General features: G+C 32.7%; 1 protein-coding gene and 1 long non-coding RNA gene across 52 annotated transcripts; both read right to left on the reverse strand.

Annotated features, from left to right (window-relative positions):
- Positions 1–1,608: 1,608 nt before the first annotated feature.
- On the reverse strand, positions 1,609–10,186 carry LOC123897977. 2 transcript variants are annotated; one of them, XM_045948816.1, is made up of 6 exons: positions 9,966–10,186; positions 4,710–5,027; positions 4,227–4,293; positions 3,291–3,707; positions 2,271–2,614; positions 1,609–2,073 (listed from the first exon to the last, which is right to left on the reverse strand). In XM_045948816.1, exons 2-6 carry the CDS (start codon positions 4,794–4,796, stop codon positions 1,858–1,860), a joined length of 1,131 nt encoding a protein of 376 aa, XP_045804772.1. In that variant the 5' UTR covers positions 4,797–5,027; positions 9,966–10,186; the 3' UTR covers positions 1,609–1,857. The 2 variants fall into 2 exon arrangements, with proteins under 2 accessions (XP_045804772.1, XP_045804771.1); XM_045948815.1 differs by lacking the exon at positions 9,966–10,186 and having other exon boundaries at positions 4,710–5,233.
- A 2,477-nt stretch (positions 10,187–12,663) lies between these two features.
- On the reverse strand, positions 12,664–17,441 carry LOC123895672. Of its 50 annotated transcripts, none has more exons than XR_006804525.1 (17): positions 17,077–17,345; positions 16,938–16,974; positions 16,705–16,809; positions 16,510–16,600; positions 16,249–16,405; positions 16,013–16,082; positions 15,858–15,923; positions 15,670–15,727; positions 15,330–15,406; positions 15,113–15,172; positions 14,864–14,992; positions 14,691–14,744; positions 14,285–14,467; positions 13,956–14,032; positions 13,786–13,893; positions 13,392–13,702; positions 12,664–13,269 (listed from the first exon to the last, which is right to left on the reverse strand). It is a non-coding gene; the product is annotated as an uncharacterized LOC123895672 (long non-coding RNA). The 50 variants fall into 50 exon arrangements; XR_006804519.1 differs by having other exon boundaries at positions 13,392–13,447; positions 13,578–13,702; positions 14,691–14,751; ... (1 more) ...; positions 16,705–16,974; positions 17,077–17,336; XR_006804526.1 differs by lacking the exon at positions 16,013–16,082 and having other exon boundaries at positions 13,392–13,447; positions 13,578–13,702; positions 14,691–14,751; positions 14,864–15,024; positions 17,077–17,334.
- Positions 17,442–18,522: the final 1,081 nt, after the last annotated feature.

An 18,522-nucleotide genomic window follows, 5' to 3' on the forward strand; every position in this document is an offset into this window, starting at 1 on the left:
CTTATAAATAGATAGGCTAGTTTCCCTTTGTCGTCACGTTGTCAAGCTAGCAATAAACTGAACGCTCATTTGTTGTCCCCCCATCAAAGACTGGATGTCATTAGGCAGAGGAAGACCTTTTTGAATAACATATTGGTGGTTCCGATATAGACTATTCCGATAATCATGATTGTTGATTCACAAGTAAATGTTTTCTAATTTCATATAATATATCGATATTTAATTATTAATTTTTACATAAAATTCTATCACCTCTCATCGATATGAGAATAGACATATAAGAATACTTATCTCAATTAGTAAGCTATTAGAAGTACATTGTAATTAGTCCAACCGTTGATCCCAATGATGTGGAATCATTTACTTATAGCCTAAAATTGACGTAGCCAAATCCAGTTTGATTTGTTTTAAAGCAACAAATTTATGTTCAAAAGTCAACTACTGATTTAAGTATTAGGGAGCTTCAATATTGATGATTTTGTAAATAGTCAAGATACATGTTTTACGATGAGTTGAAGTATGGATAAAAAATGTTTGTAGATACTTGATACAATGGATGAAACAAGATAGTGCGGTGCGGATAAATCAAATTTATTCAATGAATTGTTATTTACTATTTTTATCTTCGAGTTGATTTTTGAAATGTCACATTAACTTGCATAGCTCTCGCGTTTTGTCTCAGACGAATCGCAATTCGGCCCCAGACTAAATTTACGGGAATAGGAAAATTATAGACTATGTTTATCGAATTTTTTTCGCTAAACTTTATTTTCAGACAATTGTGCGATTTTAGCTCCTCATGTTTCAATTGTGCGATTTTAACTCCTTAAGTTTGACAATTGTGCGATTTTGGCTCCCTAAATTTCAATTGTGTCATTGTAGCCCCTCAAGTTTACCCCTTTTCGCATTTGCTAGCTCACCGTTGACTTTTTTGACTAAAAATTGCTTATGTAATTTTTTTTAAAAAAAAAGCTTTTTTTGAAATTGAAAAAAAAGGTATTAATTTTTAAAATGTTTAATCATTATTGTTTTTTTTTAAAAAAACAGGTTATAAAATTTTTGAAATTAAATAATTTTTAAAATAAAACATATTTTTATAAAAAATTAAATTTAAAAAATTTATTAATTTTTTTAATAAAAGGTTGAATAATTATTTTTTAAAAAATAATTATAAATTTTTAAAAATAATTTCAAATAATTATTTTTTTATGAACTAATTTTTTAATTAATTTTTAAAACTTTGTAAACTGTTTTTTTTTTAAAAAAAAAACGCAATTATTCCAACTTTTATTAAAAAATAAATTAATACATTTTTTCTATTTTAAAATGCGCAATTTTTAGTTAAAAACGTCAACGGGGGGCTTGCAAAAGGGGATAAACTTGAGGGGCCAAAATCGTACAGTTAAAACTTGGGGAGCCAAAATTGCACAATTAAAACCTAGGGGGCCAAAATCACACAATTGTGAAACTTGGGGGACCAAAGCTGTAATTAAGCCTTAAAAGTAAAATGAGATTGGATTCTCATTTCAGTTGATATATAAAGTCACTGTTTAAATTATGATGGAATTCGGAGTCTGAAAAATTTTAAACAGCGGCCATACTTTAGAATACCAACTTGAGAGTATGTTTATAAAATTTCAAAATTATAAAATTAACAACAGTTACAATTCAACGCCATTGTTGTGATTCTACGCCATTTTAGTAGTAATTTGTTTTCCCTCCATTTACTTCTGTAAGCAAAATCCTGAATTACAAATTCCTGAAAACATCATTTGTAATCTAAACAAGTCAGAGGATTAGTAGGTGCTTCGATGCGTGAGATGACATTGTTACAAACTTCACAATAAATTCTTTACTTCACTGCATCGATGTGGAAGCAGAAGGTATAAATCTCACGAGGAAGCTTGACAGGGACCAAATGCAAATCACACCAAGGAATTGTAGGGCATTTAGAAGAGTACCCAAAGAGCTGTGTATAGCCATGTTGTGTGGGGTCAATTCAGCTCCTCTAACTGTAAATGATAAAGCTGTAACCAATTGTGCTGCTCTATTTAGTTGGTGCAGCCTGTATATCTGTTAATAACAATTTAGTAGTTTGGTATATGAATAATGAATGTGAAAGAGGTGATCATAATAATGTTTGAAATGTTTTTGTTTATTCAATCCAATAAAAGAGAGTGAACTAAGCTGAATCAATTACTTTTTTACCAGGAAGACAAAATAGTGAAAATTCATAAAATTTGTTGACTGAGGATTTGGATTGTCCTTACTTGAAAGATTAATGGAATTGCAGACCATGAAGGTGACTTCCGATATCTCGCGTACTGCTCAAATGCAAATTGGACAATTATTCCAACCAAGTAGGGAGCAAGAGTTGCGGAGGCTGCAGGGCCAGTCCATGGCCAGACCAAACCCATAGTGACCATGGGAATTACAAGACTAAGTACCAAGGTAGCAACAGAAGAGATTCTTTGTCCCAGTTGAGGTGGCAGAGTTTCAGTATTTTTTGTTGCAGTATCCAATTGTATGGGTCTCCGTAAATGGTCCAATAGAGAAAGAAATACGGCAACACCACCATAGAAAATTGCTTCTGTGAAGAATAATATGAGGAAATCTGGAGACGAAGAAAGAAGATATTTCAGAATTCAACGAAGACAGCACAAATCAGAGCTAGAAAAGAAAGATATTATTATGAAAACGTTATGTACAGCAAGCAATTGAACACTTAGGTGTTTGAGGATATATATGACCTAGCAAGTGTCACAGCTACCAATGTCACAGCAAAATTCACAACAATCACACTAATTGCAAACTCTTTCCACGGCACTCATAGAATATCATCAAATGTTAAACCGATTTCAATTTTTGTAAATGTTTTGTTGAACATTGATATTGAAGTTGCAAAACTTATCACCCACCGTGTGTCAGTATAGAGTTTCTGCCTAATTACCCAATTATTAAAGCCGTCTATCTTGCAACGAAACAAATAATTCCAAGTCAACCGATGAGCATCATATCCAAATTCTGAACAAGCAGGATGTTTTCCCTGCTAACAGTCCCAAACACAATCAATTTCACTTTTCTCCTCGGCTTTTCATCAGCAGATGCTTAGTGAATACGTACAAATTAAAGATGTTACTGACCTAGCAAGGAGCACATCCAAATTGCAGAAAACACCACCCATATAAATAATAGTAAGTTATGTAACTTGCGACCAGACAAAGCAACATAGCACCAAATATTTACTACGAACAAACATAAAAGAGTCTTTTATTACAAAGAAAAGTTACCTGTTAACAAAGAATCCTCAAAAATGATGGAAAGCAATTTACGCAAATAGAGTGAAGGAAAAATGAAAGAAGCCACAAGAAATGCAGGGCCCACAAACCACAATATGCTGTTTTGACTCCTCTCTGGATTCGACAAAAGAATCTCACTATCTCTTCTGTATGGGCGGTTATAAAATGATATAAATCCTGGTTTTCCATCATTCCCTGATAAATAAAAAGAAGGGTTGCTAGCAGGAGAGATGTCTTGAGCAATATTATTGTTGTTTTCTGGCACTGAAGTAGCTATTTCAAGCTCATTGTTTTGTGACCGATCTTCAGAGACAACAAAAAGAGCATTTTGTTGTTTCTGAAACCTTCCTTTTAACTGTGGCCTTCCGTTTATAAACTTAAACTGGTGTGATTTGTCTAACCATGACACTAACACAAAAACAACAGAATGTTAACAGAGACATATCCAAAGGAGCAGGTATAAAATATTGGGCAAGCAAACTACAGCTCACACCCTTCAACTTGGGTCCGTGTGCAAACAAACCCTTAAGATGGTTATACATCCACGGAACTGTCACATTACAACAACAAAAATACTGGGGAAATTGCAAATGTGTCCTAAAATGCTACGGTTCAGTATTTTAATATTCTATCATTGCCATAATTCATGGTTTTTTAATTAAGGAACTTTTCTGACAGTGTGATGTTAAGGGGTCAAATGCTCTACTTCAAACCCGTAAGGCCTAATCCACATACGTGCTAGAATTCAAGGATAGGTTAAAAGTACGCAAAAATATTTCCGAATTTTAAAAACAGATTTATTGAAGAAATATGCAAGTAAGCATTCATATCAAAGTTGCTATATCTTTTCAATTTATATGCGCAATTGAGTTGAACGCTTAATGCAAAATGCGGACCAACCAATAAATAAGCAAGCTAGCTACCTACCTTTAGTGTATATCCGCAGCTGAGAACCAGTTATCTGGTTGACAAACAACCCTTGTGATAAGCTCAACTGATTATTAAATGAAAAGAAACCATGTTAGCGGAAAATAAAATAAAGCTATACTCAAAGATACAATGGCAAAAAATATTGAGTAATCCTAGATTTATTACTCGAATAGAAAAATTAATTTAATTGATTCATTGGAGGTTCAATTTTTTTGGGTGTTAATCCCCTAGTTCCAAAGAAAAGGGGAATCAAACTTGAGTTTTCCCAAATGACTTGTTCTAAGGGAGCTTATGCTTGTACTATAGTCATTAGATTCTAACAAGTGTTATCTGACTGATAAAAATGAATTTTATAAAGCCTAAGAATGAAATATTGAATTGGTAACTTAACAAGAAGATTAGTATTAGTGAAATAAATAACCAAAAAAGAAAAACCCTAAGAATGATGTAATTGGGGAAGAAAGGAAGGAAGGAGCGAACCTGGTGGGGTAAAGAAGTGCGTTGAAAAGGAGAAGGAGGTAAAGAGGGAAATGAGGAACTACTAATACTAGTATTCGTATTTGCCATAAAATAAAATAGATGATTATGAAAGAACCAACAAGAACAATAATAATAAGAAGTTCAATTAAAGTAGAGTAAATGGTGGCGATGAAATTGAATAATCATCTATCTATCTAGTGATGATGGTTATGCTATGTAATACTATGTATGTATGAGGCAAGCAACGACGGAAGGGGACTGTCGGTTTATGTACGGAGGAGTAGTCCTTTCTTCGCAATGCAAACAACCAAGCCCGGCCTGCATTTTCCATTAAAAACTTAGAACTAAATATATATATTACTATAATATTAATAAAAAATAAAAACTGAGAGAGAAGCAAGTATCTTCTTTGTCATGTTCGTCCAAAAAATCTTAATCTCATAAGATTTTAAACTCAAGATCCATTGTTCTTAAAATCCACTGCTTCCAGAAAATTTTATTAAACTCATAAGATTTCAAACAAATAGAGTAACATTAACGGTGAGTTGTGGCATACGCGACACTTGCAAGATCTCGTTTTCAAGTTTTAGAAATTTTAATTTTAGGTCTTTTTGTTACTATCGATGTCTAAATGGACCTGCAACTGTCGGGTCTAATGCTGGAGATCAAGGATCTGAAACGGGTCGAATGGACCTGGCTGAAGGTTGAAGATTTATTTAATATATTTTTATCATCTCTTCTTTTATAAATATAACATAACGCATTTTTCATCATAACTTATTCTAGCAGTTAAGCGTTTGATCAATTACTATTATGTTCAATTCTATTGGGAAATTTTTGTGAATTATATTTTTCTAAAACAGCCTTGAAAATACAGAAAGACGAAGAAAAAAATTGTGGCATCAGCAGATTTCAAACCCACGCCCTCTGGACAAATGAGGAATACTTAACCGTTAGGCTATGCTAAACATTTATTTATTGTTGCACTCCGTTAGTATATACTAGTACTTTTACCCGTACGTGCACGGGTCAAAATTACACTATTTTGACCAGAGAAAAACATTAGTATATACTAAGTTTAATCTCTTAGAATTAAAAATATATATACCAAGAGAACTACTCCCTCCGGTCCTTATTATAAGAAACACTTTGACAAAATCACACAGACCAAGGAAGGTAAATTTTCTCATTAATGATTCTAACATTTTATGTTATATTCCAAAACTAACCTTTGACTAGCATGAGAAATAGACTTCTCTAATTAATGCACTAGCATTATAATGAATTATTTGATTGTATTTAATAAGGGTACAAATGGAATTGTGTCAAAGTGTTTCTTATAAAAAGGACCAAATAAAAATTCCAAAGTATTTCTTATAAAAAGGACCGGAGAGAGTATTAATTATTATTTGAAATTTCAAGACATGAAAAATTTGCAATAAAAGTCTTTCAACCTTGTTTGTTGAGCTAGAAAAAAATGAAAAGAATAGAAAATTGAGAGAATCTCAACTCCTATTTGATTGGGCTGCATGGTGTAAACAAAACTCTAGATGATTTTGCATCAATTCGATCAATAATTTCAATAAAAACAATAAAGTAAAACTTATTAAATTAACTTTTTTGAGATTATACTGTATATTTTATAGCATCAATTCCACAACTTAGGTACCAGTTAAAGTCATTCAAAAAGAGATACATATTTCTTAATGCGTTATTAGTTATTACAATTGAAAATCAAATATTGTACTCTTTTAATCAAACGCATAAAAGCATCTACAATGGGGAAACTTAATATGGGTTGCTCAAGTTGTTTTTTGTGGGTCCAAATTGCCACATATGACCTAAGTAACTCATAAGCAATTTTACTTCAATGACAATTCCAATAAACAACACATAGTCATAGTATTTGACCCCACCAATATATATATATATATATATATATATATATATATATATATATATATATATATATATATATGGGGTTTTCTAACTTAGACCCTAGTTAGGTCTAAGTTAGCAAGGTGCACCTTTTGAGTTGGACAAAAATACCCATTTTTTTTTTGAAACAATAGAGCAACTGGGGCATGTATGTAATTTGCATCATAAAAATACCCTTTTTTTTTTTTGAAACAATAGAACAACTATTACATTTTTTAAATTTCTTCCAAATTTCGACCTCATTTTACGTGCGAATCGAACGCCGATTTCAAAAACTAATACCGGAAACCTTTGTAAAATTGAAACACGATCAAAATCCATATAAGGAACGTCGAGTTTCGTTGAGTATTGAGGGAGATCGAACCGGGTCAAAAACCGGGTCGCACGACCCGTTTCTGCATAAAACGGGTGTGAGGGACGATGAACAGTGCGCGTCGCCCACGCCCACTCTCACCGGCGGCGCGTGGGGGCGCGTGCGGCCTCAGGGAGGCTCTATTTTTTTTTTTTTTTTTTTCATAATAAAATAGTAGATAATATTCTGGAAATTTTGGTATATTGTATGAAATTTTTGGAGACCCGAAACTATTTTTAGTTAATTAAATGAGTAAAAAGGTAATTAAAAATATTATAATTCCATAAAAAATTTCCAAAATTTTATGTAAAGTACTATGAATTATTTAGAACCCTCTTGTGTACCTCACTCTCCCTAGTTCAAGTCATGAAATTATTTTCACAAATTCCGCTGATTATTTAAAACCATTTAACAAATAATAATAATAATTTCATAGATTTGTACTCTGAAACCAATTGTTTTTTTATTTGTTTCTAATAAAATATTAGATAATATTCTGGAACTTTTGGTATATTTTATGAAATTTTTTGAGACCTGAAACTATTTTTCGTTAATTAAATGAGATAAAACGGTAATTAAAAACTATTGTTTGCTTCTGAAACCATTTAGCTGGAAGAATGGTTTCAGAGAGTTATACTGTGAAACCATTCTAGCAGTAAAATGGTTTCAGAAGCAAACAATTAAAAATCAACTCCCCTGAAACCATTCTATCAGTGAAATGGTTTCAAAGTACAACGCTCTGAAACCATTGTACCAGTTCAGAAGCAAACAATTAAGAAATTACTCACTGAAACCATTCTACCAGTAAAATGGTTTCAGAGAGTTATACTGTGAAACCATTCTACCAGCTAAATGATTTCACAGTATTATATAAAGATAATTAAAGGTAGTGAAAAATTGAGTTTTTTTTTTTGTGTCCAAATCAAACGAACCAAGTCTCTATTTGTAGACAAAAAAAAATTATGAATTTTGGTATAAAAATAAAAAAATAAAAAATTAATTTACAACGAAATAATTGAGTTTAAAGTATTAAATGAAAAAAAAAACACGCCAACCACCCAGCAGTTGACACGTGTCCTGCTTTTTTAAAATGAAATTTTCTCTCTCCAGGCGCAGATCTAGTGTGGTGCACGCGCTGGCTTATCATGGAGATGGATGATCTGGACTGTCTGATTGATCCGACAGCCATGATGAGATCATCTCTTGGCCGTCTGATGGAAATCAACGGTCTGTAACGCTGGTCCTGCGGTAGGCGCGCGACACTGGATCAGCGCCAATATGTTTTTTTTTTTTTTTTTTTAAAAAAGAAAGGGTATTTTTGTCCAACTCAAAAGGTGCACCTTGCTAATTTAGACCCAGTTGGGTCTAAATTAGTAGCCCCCTATATATATATATTAACTTTATTTAGATTTGAGATAAATATGTTTTTGATCCTTATAAATATTCAAAGTTTTACTTTTAGTCTCTCAAAAAACTTTCTTCGAGTTTTCATCCCTAAAAAATTTTCCGTTTCTAAAATTAGATTTTAATAACGAAAAAAATTCAATAACCACTGTCCACCCACCCAATAAAAATAATTTAAAAAAAAAAATCACCACACTTGAAGTTGAAACACGTCCACCCATCCGCTTTCAGTCTTTCATTTTCTCTGTTCTCTCTAGAATCTCTTTAAATTAAGAGAACCGTATATTGTACTAGTGAAGTTGTGGGTTTTATTGGATAATTAAAAAAAAGGGATTAAACTAGTGGATGATTAACCTCGCCGCCCCCATGTTCCTCTTGCCTACTCTCTCCATCTGTTGTCTCCTTTGTATCATTCAAAGTCCACCACAACCTTAACTCTTAAACCATAATTTTCCTCTCATCTCAACCTTTTCTTCAGAATCGAATCTCCTCTATCATCTATCAAAATTTTTCCTTCTCTCCTATTTGCAGCAAAAAACAAGTTTTTTTTCCTTTTCCTAGATCTGTGAGTTGTGTTTCTCCATCTGAATTTTTTTGTGAATGTGTAGATCCCTTTCTCCATTTTTGGTGTTTTTTAATAGCTATCTTTTTTTTTTTCTTTTCAGATTTTTAATTGTTATTAGTTGATCAGTTTGTTTCCCTCCTGTGATTTCCGAGGTTCAAAAATCGTTAAAAATAATTTTCAGTCACCGAAGAGATTAAATAATTTTCAGTCACCGAAGAGATTACTGGATTGAGTCGCGGGTCGATACGCTCTCTTTAAGACGTTTCGTGGCACTGCCCAAAATTGTACAAATAGACAATCAACCACGAAGTCCCCAGGATAAAACAGCCCAGTTCTACTGATACCAATAAATACTGCACCGTACATATCGGACAAGAATTACACCCTCAATTATGATACTTAAACCAGTGCGCTATGATTTTAAGTTCATTCTAATATGGTGCTATGATCATTCCTGAGACCATTCTTATATGGTAACTAAGACCAAGACCATTCAAATCATAGGAAATATGGTTCTATGACCATTCTTAAATTTGAAGGAAGTGTGATATTAGAATCACTCTTAAAACATAATAATAATAATAATAATAATAATAATAATAATAATAATAATAATAATAATATTAATAATAATAATAATAATAATAATAATAATAGTATTACTCAACTTGAATAATATTTACTATTCTCTGAACAATTATAGGATAAAAAACTAATCCAATTCTATCTTAATTTGCATAACAAAATAACGAAACCAATTAATGTTGCTAATTCATTCATTCTAGTTTCAATCTTCCAAAAATAAAACTCAACATAGTAATAGAATTTGGTCCTAACAGTGATAATAACTGAGTTGTATTATTCAATACTAACAAATTACACCATGAATACTAACAAATTACACCATGAATCAAATAGAATTAGTATCATGCTATTAGCCTCCATCCACACACTAATTACTTGCCCATTTGTTTCAAATAAAATAAATGTAACATACCTTAGCAGAGATAGTGCATAGGGCTTCGATGGTGTTATAATCTCGGTTGCAAAATATGGAAGCTCAATTTACTATCATCAGCTTAATTAATCAAGCTAGATGAGGCATGACATAAGTCTACAAATAAACCAAGTGTTTTCTATTTCTATCCTAATAGCAATAGAGCTTGGAGCGAAGGTTTCTAAACTGTTTATTTTTGCTTGGCGGCAGCTGAAGTGGTGCTGTCCTCTTTTTTTAGGTTTTTTCTCAAATAACACATACTTATATATATAGCAAAAGAAAATAACTAATGCTTCTTAATAGGAACACATGCTCTGACTTTTTCTATTATCATTCCTATTATTTAGTAACTCAAGTAAGTTCTACAACATGAGTCTACTTTCATTATTTTTATTCTCAAAATACAAACTAATATATAGTACATACTAGTATGCTCTAGTACCCGATGTAGGCCATAAAAATTTTATTTTCAATTCACACTTTATGTGCTCTTTGTTCCAACACCTCCTCTTATATGATTTTCGGTTGAGATCTCAACAAGGTTATATTATTTTTCTAATGATAAGGAATGCACTTGCACAAGTTGCTTCAGCAAGCAACTAACAACAACAGTGAAGCAACCAGAACGCCAGCTGGATCTGCTCCAATGCTGGGAAACTTAAGTGACGGGAACCAAACTTCCACATAAGCACTAAGCAACTTGCATTGGAGTTGCTCTAAGAGCATACACATCTGGAGTGGTATGACTCTGCAAAGCCACAATGTGTCAGAAAATAATATTATTCAAATTCATTTGATGTGGTATAAGTTATACTGTATAACTAAACCATCGTTGCTGCAGAAAACTATGTATCCTTTGTCATTTGGCCAATTATTTATTCTATAAAATGTAAATTTAGCGCATATTGTGTGATTAGTGGGATCTATTTTAGATTTTTAAATGAGTAGTTTAAATAATTGAGAAGTGTAAAATAATATATTATATTGAGTGGATCCATTTATACCACAAAATTGAGTGCCATGGATTCATTGTCAAATCACAATTATAGCAATCAAAAGTGGGAAAAAAAAATCTCGTTTTAGACTTGGAGAAGTAAATAGATTCACTCCATCCGTCCAATTTTATAACTTGACTAAGTGCACTATTTATATAAGATTTTGTTTGTTTTGTTTCGATAAATAGTTTTAAAATATCAAATTTTTATAATTTTTACAAATAGATAATTAAAGATATTCATAATCAAAATTATGTATTGACATACATGTAATGGTCAATGAGTTTTTATATTTTGGGATAGAGGGATTAAATGATAAGAAGAAAAAAATAATAAAAAATATAGGGTGCAATAATACACTTAAAGATTTTGGCAACATGTACTTTAAAGCTTGTTACCAAACACCTCTAATTTTTTGAAACAAGCTTATAAGCTCATATAATAAGCTATAAGCTAGCTTATTTGTGTTACCAAACAGAGCCGATATATATTATGAGAATGACATCTTTATACGAAGTTCAGGTACGTTCCATTTAGAGTGCTATCCATTTAATCCATTTGGTGCATGGATGTTTGACATGTGGCAAAAAAATATTCAAAGACTGAGATTAAAAATTAAGAGTTTTTTAATTTTAATAAAAAAAGCAAGGAAACAGTTTTCCTTCCATGTGCAAAATGCATCCTTCTTCCTCTACATCACCGCCGCCGCCGCCCATCATCCCCTGCACCATCCCTCTCTGTCCATTCCAGGTCCCAAAATCGTGTCACTCTTCTCTTCCCTTCTCCCTAATTGTTATATTTGCACAAATAAGTTTGGCCCCCTTTTTTATTTTAAAATCTGGCTAATTTTTTGAGCTTGTAACCACCAAGAATTTGGTAACAAGCCTAATCGTAGTAGAAATTGGAGAGGAAGAGCGGCGGTGCATGGCAGAGGAAGAAACGTTGACATTGTTTGTCAGGTGGAAGAGGAAACCTAGTTTCTCTTCATTTTCAATTTTAATCTCAGCCTTTGAATATTTTTTTGCCACATGTCAAACATCCATGCACTAAATGGATTAAATTGATAGCACTCTAAATGGAGCGTGAACTCCTTTATATATATATTTTTTTGACAAAACATGAACTCCTTTATATGAGAATGGTAAGAATGGTTAATATCCATTAGATTAAAACTAGACGGCCGCCCGTGCGTTGCACGGGTTCGCCGGAACGTGATTTCTATACCAATCATGGTTGTTATGCGCCGAGGTAATTAGTCATAAGCATATGGAAATTTCTTAGGGGAACATCATTTATATACCAATCATGGATGCTATTAGCCGAAAAAGTTAGTCATGAACATGCGGAAATTATCAAAGGGGGACATCATTTACGTCGCAATTGAAATAGTATCATGTCGCAATTAAAACAACGTAAATGAAGTACAAATTCATATCTGAAAACGACAAAAACAAATTAAAGGTCAATTGGATGCGGAAGTTATCGAAGAGGGATATCAGAAAACAACAAAAACAAATTAAAGGTCAATTGGATCACAAAAACTCGAACCAACACGGGTACTCTTCTTGTTGTGGACAATTTGCTCGTCCATTAGTTTGATATACTTGGCTTGTTGAATAGCAAAATATGACTCCGTAATCAGAATTGATAACACTCTCTTTTAGGAATCTTTGTTATCTTTATTATCAGAACTACATTATCTCTGTAATCAGAATTTCTCAGTGGTTTATTCATATATTTATGAAATTATATGATACTGCAGTTCTATTAACTGTTATTCAGTTTCTACAATTCCGATATTTGTTCTAACAATAAAACACATATAAAATAACACAGAACCACATTTCACATCACCACCATTATCCAGCTATAGTGCAGCGTCCCAAGTCTCCTCTCTCATGCTCATAGAGTCAGATTCATTATCTTCTAACTTTACTCGTAATCACAAACGCTTGCTGCCTCACCCTTTATCGCCAAGCCTCACCTTGTGGAAAAAAAATCATGATAATGCCTGTACAGAAGGTCAGAGTTAACTTTAAATATATGAATATTAGTTGTGTGCCTATGTTATGTTGAACCATCAGAAGACAGATTAGAATTAATTTCAAAAGAAACTCCCAATTTGATCCTTGACTTGAAACTGATATGTCCAATTCCATTTAGGAGGAATCAGACAATTAGTACCAAGAACTCCGTCTAGCCACGAGTTTATCCGCATTTGAATACCAGGCCTACCACAAACATTTTTTGTATCCTTGAGAAATAAGCAGCTAAAAAACTTTGACACCAATAAAAAACTCTCTTCTGATCTGAAACAATTGAAAATTGCACACAAAACAAAATCAGAAACCTTGACTTCAACATGAATTTATATGTTAGACTTAGATGAAAGGATTAAGAATGGAATTGATAACACTCTCTAAATTCTTACCAGCTTGTTCTTGAAAGCAAAAATGATTGCTCCTGCATGTTCAGCTGCATTGCCAACTATTGGTAGCAAAATTATGCTGAGGAAGCTGACAGTAGTATAGGAAACACATGTGGCCTAATCTTGTACGTGTAAAAATCCTAACAGGGATAGTAAAAATAACTCTACGAGTAAATGTTATATGAATACCTTGAACATGCCAAACACTGCTTCAATCCAACTTATTTTAGTAATTTTCGATATTTGTCAGGATTTAGGAGCCAAATAAAATCAACAGCACATATATTTCCTCGATGGTTTCGGTGACTAACCCACTGCATGACATAATATAGAATGAGTATAAGTGATTGGCTAATTGTTCAAAGGAAAAATCCTAAAGACAATGCTAAGTAATGACCTTATCGACATCTGCATCAGTGTATGATGTGCAGTATCGTAAGATGATTCAAAACCCTGAGACCTAAGGAACTTGTAAACATGTCCGCGTTTGCTTCCATTCCAGTCACTGAGAAATAAAACATTGTTCAAGAGTTTTGAGAAAAAGAAGTCCATATTGAGTTTAATTACCCGCATAACATGATTGGCATTGGCTTGAGTTGGAAATCATTTTGATAAGATTCTACATATTGAGGTATCATATAGACCTACGACAAAATTAAAATTTCACATAAATCAAAATTAATATCAAAATCATTCAAAACAACAATAATAATTAATTAGGATTCATTCATAATGAGAAAGAGAAAGATTATTATTATTACCCTAACACAGAAACCTTCAACACGAAAGTGGCAAAAAAGTTTTCAATTTTTAATAATCAAATAAAACACTACAATGTTGTGAATTTCTTAATCTTATTGAGAAAGAGCTAAGTGTGATCTTTATTGATTAATTACCTTTTTCTGTAACCTGCAACAAATCACCCACACATGGAGAAAGGTTTTCAAACATCTGACCCTCAAAAGCAAAAGCATGTGGAAATTGTGTTTCTGCTATTCCCTTATCATAGGGACTTATTGATGCATTCTTCTTTGCTTCTTTTGGAAATCTCGCTCTCAAAGCTGCTTCTTCTCTCAAAGCTTACAATGCAATGAAAAAAAAGAATGCATCAGACCAAATCATCGATATTGTTCCGTAGAAAATCTTACATCTTACAAGCATAGAAAATCTTACATCTTACAAGCATAGAAAACAATGTTTTATAAATCCAACCAGACAATGAACCAGGACAAAATCGCGATTGAACTGCTTAAATAACCAAACTATAGATAATGTCAGTTCATAGAAAGATTAACAAAGTACCTGTTGCAGCTGCAACAATAAGAGTTATAAGATCACCCGGTGTTTGAATATCAACTGCAGACTTGACGGTAGAAGCGACACGGTCAAAAGCAATAATTGAAACTGAATCAAAACTACCCTCAGAAACTATTAAAGCTACTCTATTAAAGTGAGTTTTTCCTAAAGGAACCCACCTGAATGAGATTAACTCAGAAACTTTAAGAAATGAGCTACTCCACAGAATTCCCAATAGCTCAAGATGATGATCATGATGCTAACCTCAAACCCAAAATTCTGCACCTGACCCTGAACTTCAAACGCGTCTGCAGGATTCATTACAGCTCCATAATTCATACTATTGGCGTCAGAACGACCGGAATTTCGTTAGCTAACCATAGAGACAAACCACACTAAATTCGGAGTTATAGAGAAAGAGCAGTTACCGTTTTAGTGAGCCCCTGTCCAGAATACGGGTTTCACATACTTCTTCCAATTCCCAATTTCTATTGTACCACAAAATCACTTGTGAGTTTGAAAACCCATATAGGGAAATCAATGACAGAATTGGATCTTTGTAGAAATCATAAAACAAAACCATAAAAATCAATAATATTAACCAAAGATCAGAAATAGAAGGTTTGATTTCGTTGTACTACTAACCGTGGAAATTCTTTTCCCTTTACCACAAACATTGCAATTTGAGTAGCAGAGCCCAATGCAACAACTAAGGAAATGTCCTGCAGCCATGAAAGTACATCAGTCTCATTCTCATAACCAATTTAATCAAACAAAAATCAGAACTAAATGCATGTATAGAAAAACGATGAATTAGATTAAATCATAACTGTAATTCTGTTAAAGCTCAAAATGTAGTTTTTGCGAGGATTATGCCGGGCAATGACACACAGTAATTTGTCAAACTCATGGTAAATTCAGATATAATGAAGTCATCACTCCAACCTAAATATCAGAAAGAAAAACACACTCCAATGACAATAACCTTTTTTATTGCCAATCTTTGTGAATCTCTTCGAGTAACCTCTGCTAATTTCTGCTTTCTACACAAAATTAATTCCACATTATTAATTAACACTCTTATAATAAACTCAAAATTTAAACAAAAAAATGATCATCAATTAGTTAGTATACAATGTGAATTTGTGATAGAATGAAAATGAAATTAAATACCTGAAGCGCAACCTCAATATCGGCGTCGACTACGGCGTAGAATGCGTCCTATGAACATGGTGATAACTGGTAACCGAAAACAATGCAAGATCATCAATTAAGTCTATAAATTAACCTATCTTAAAGGTAGGTCTACATAACAATAACATGCTTACTAATCTCTTTAAATAGTGAGTAGTGTAATCAAATCAACACAAAAACCACCGCTAGCAACTCTGGTTTATCCTAAATTCCACAACATATAGTCATTTCAATCATGCTAAGAGCTTGTTTAAATCATTAATTAGTTCAATTATAGAGTTATCCGAATTAATCCTAAAAATCCTAAGTTGACATGCATCATGAATTTGGGGAAAAACTAATAAAGCTACTCTATTAAGTGAGAGTTTACCTAAATGAACCCACCAGATTTAACAACAGTACGGCGTTATTTCGCAAGCCTAAAACCATCCTTTTGTGCCGCTTGAGTACCCAAACCTGTAGTCCTCAAAACACCATTTTGACAGCTTCAGTACCCCAACTTCAAACGCGTCCCTAGACCTCATTTCCTAATCAGAAATTATGAAATTGGCGTCACAACGACCGGAATTGAGTTAGCTAACCACAGAAACAAACGGCATCTCAATCAGAGTTACGAGGAGTGAGAATTTACCTTTTTAGTGGAGCTTCGTCCTAGAACACGGGTTTAACCATTTTGACAGCTTCAGTACCTCAACTTCAAACGCGTCCCTAGACCTCATTTCCTAATCAAAAATTATGAAATTGGCGTCAAAACGACCGGAATTGAGTTAGCTAATCACAGAAACAAACGGCATCTCAATCAGAGTTACGAGGAGTGAGAATTTACCTTTTTAGTGGAGCCTCATCCTAGAACACGGGTTTAACCCAAACTTCTTCAAAAATCACCGATCAAAATTCCAAAGCTTGCATCTTGTACCCATGTTCATTGCTTCTGATATATTCCCAGAGAATCTCAATTCCATTAAACTCACATGCAATTTACCAAATGAGAAGAAGTGAAGAATGATGTTTTGGGTTTTAACTTGAATAGAAGAAGGAAAAAAAGTTTATGGTTCTTACCTATAACTTCTCTGTAAAACTTGAACACCATTAGAACCTCACACATGCAATCAAGTTCATAATTGAGTTCTTAAAATTTGATGAACACAGCAAGAATTCAAAGAAAATCCATGGATGTTTGATACAAAATTACCCTTACCTTGGAGCTTGAGATGAGAGGAACCTATTTATGGAATTGCATGTTGATTTTTTTTTGGTTACAAAATTGCATGTTGATTTAAGATGAAAGTTTGATGGTGTTTGGCTTGATGATGATGAACATGAGAGAGTGAGAGCACGAGAGAGAGAGAGAGTGAGAGAGAGATCGTATGAGAGAGAAAAGAGAGAAGAGAGAGAAAAAAACTTCACAAATGAGAAAAAAATTGGGAAAAGAGAAATATATATCCCACCAGGCCCAATGCATGTGTTCCATATAGCAGGCCATGTGTAAGTTTCTGCTCCTCAACATGTGGTTTGATAAGGCTATAGATGTCAATCAACCATTGGATAGAAATTAGGGTTTTGGATTAGGGTTGCAAAGTTTACCATCTTTTATATATATATAGATGTGTGGATGAGAATAATACTTTGTTTGGATGGGAAGAGAAAGTAGAAAGAAAGTAAGAGGAATGATTGTTGAAAGAATGAAAATTGGTGGAAAGTGAGTGAAAAGTAAAGTGATTTTTTGGTTGTTTGGTATGAGTGAAAATGAATAGAAAGTGACAGAAAAGAAAGATATGTATTTACTAATTGACATAACTACCCTTGTATAAAAAAAAGGAGATATTGATGTAAATGTTTTTTAATAGGCTTTTGGCTAATATGGAAGACTTCAACAAGTCTTCCATGGTGTAGTTGCCATATTATTATATCGAATACGAATTTTATAAAATCGATCGTTTGATTGAAAGTTTATATTATTTAGATCATCCATAATTTTTTTTAAAAGAATCAGAAATCATTTGATATGTTATTGAGATCAATCAAGATTAATGATATACAATAAAAACCCATAAACCGTTAATTTTGATGGGTCTAAATAACATATCAAATTATTTTCAATTTAAAAAAAAAAATTATGAATGATTTATACGATATAAACTTTCAATCCAATCGTTGATTTTTTAAAATTTGTATTCGTTATAATAATATGGACAACTTGTGCACCATAGAAGACTTGATGAAGTCTTCCATGTTAGAATTGGCCTTTTTAATATATTGTACACATTTATATAATATTTTATAATAAGGCATCACTTCATTATTTATTATTTAAATATTGATTTGATTATTAATTTAGTTTGTAATTAATTAATTTTTATTAGTAACAACAACCATTGCACCAATAATATAAAAAAATGTAAATGGAAGAATAACAAATAACAGTGACGCTAATGAGTAAAATTATAAAGGGTCATGCTAACTAGTGCCCGCACTAGTTAAGGATACAAAAAAAGCAATTTTTGCATTGGGAATGACACTTTTTATACTTTACATATGGAAAATGATGTGTTGCCTGAGGCCTTTTAAAACTAGGAAGAAAATCAGTATAGTATTAACGCATTGTAAAAGCATAATTCCATTTTCCAAAGCAAGGGCGATAATG

Source organism: Trifolium pratense, linkage group LG7 (assembly GCF_020283565.1).
Source record: "Trifolium pratense cultivar HEN17-A07 linkage group LG7, ARS_RC_1.1, whole genome shotgun sequence".
NCBI classification, from domain to species: domain Eukaryota; kingdom Viridiplantae; phylum Streptophyta; class Magnoliopsida; order Fabales; family Fabaceae; genus Trifolium; species Trifolium pratense.

Bases quoted from the DNA above. Each gene is read 5' to 3' on its own strand.
- LOC123897977 (XM_045948816.1), bottom strand. From the start codon at position 4,796: ATGGCAAATACGAATACTAGTATTAGTAGTTCCTCATTTCCCTCTTTA. The intron at 4,294-4,709 runs GTTCGCTCCTTC...TTTAATAATCAG, and splicing joins GCACTTCTTTACCCCACCAG to TTGAGCTTATCACAAGGGTT. The intron at 2,074-2,270 runs GTAAGGACAATC...TGTTATTAACAG, and splicing joins CAATTCCATTAATCTTTCAA to ATATACAGGCTGCACCAACT.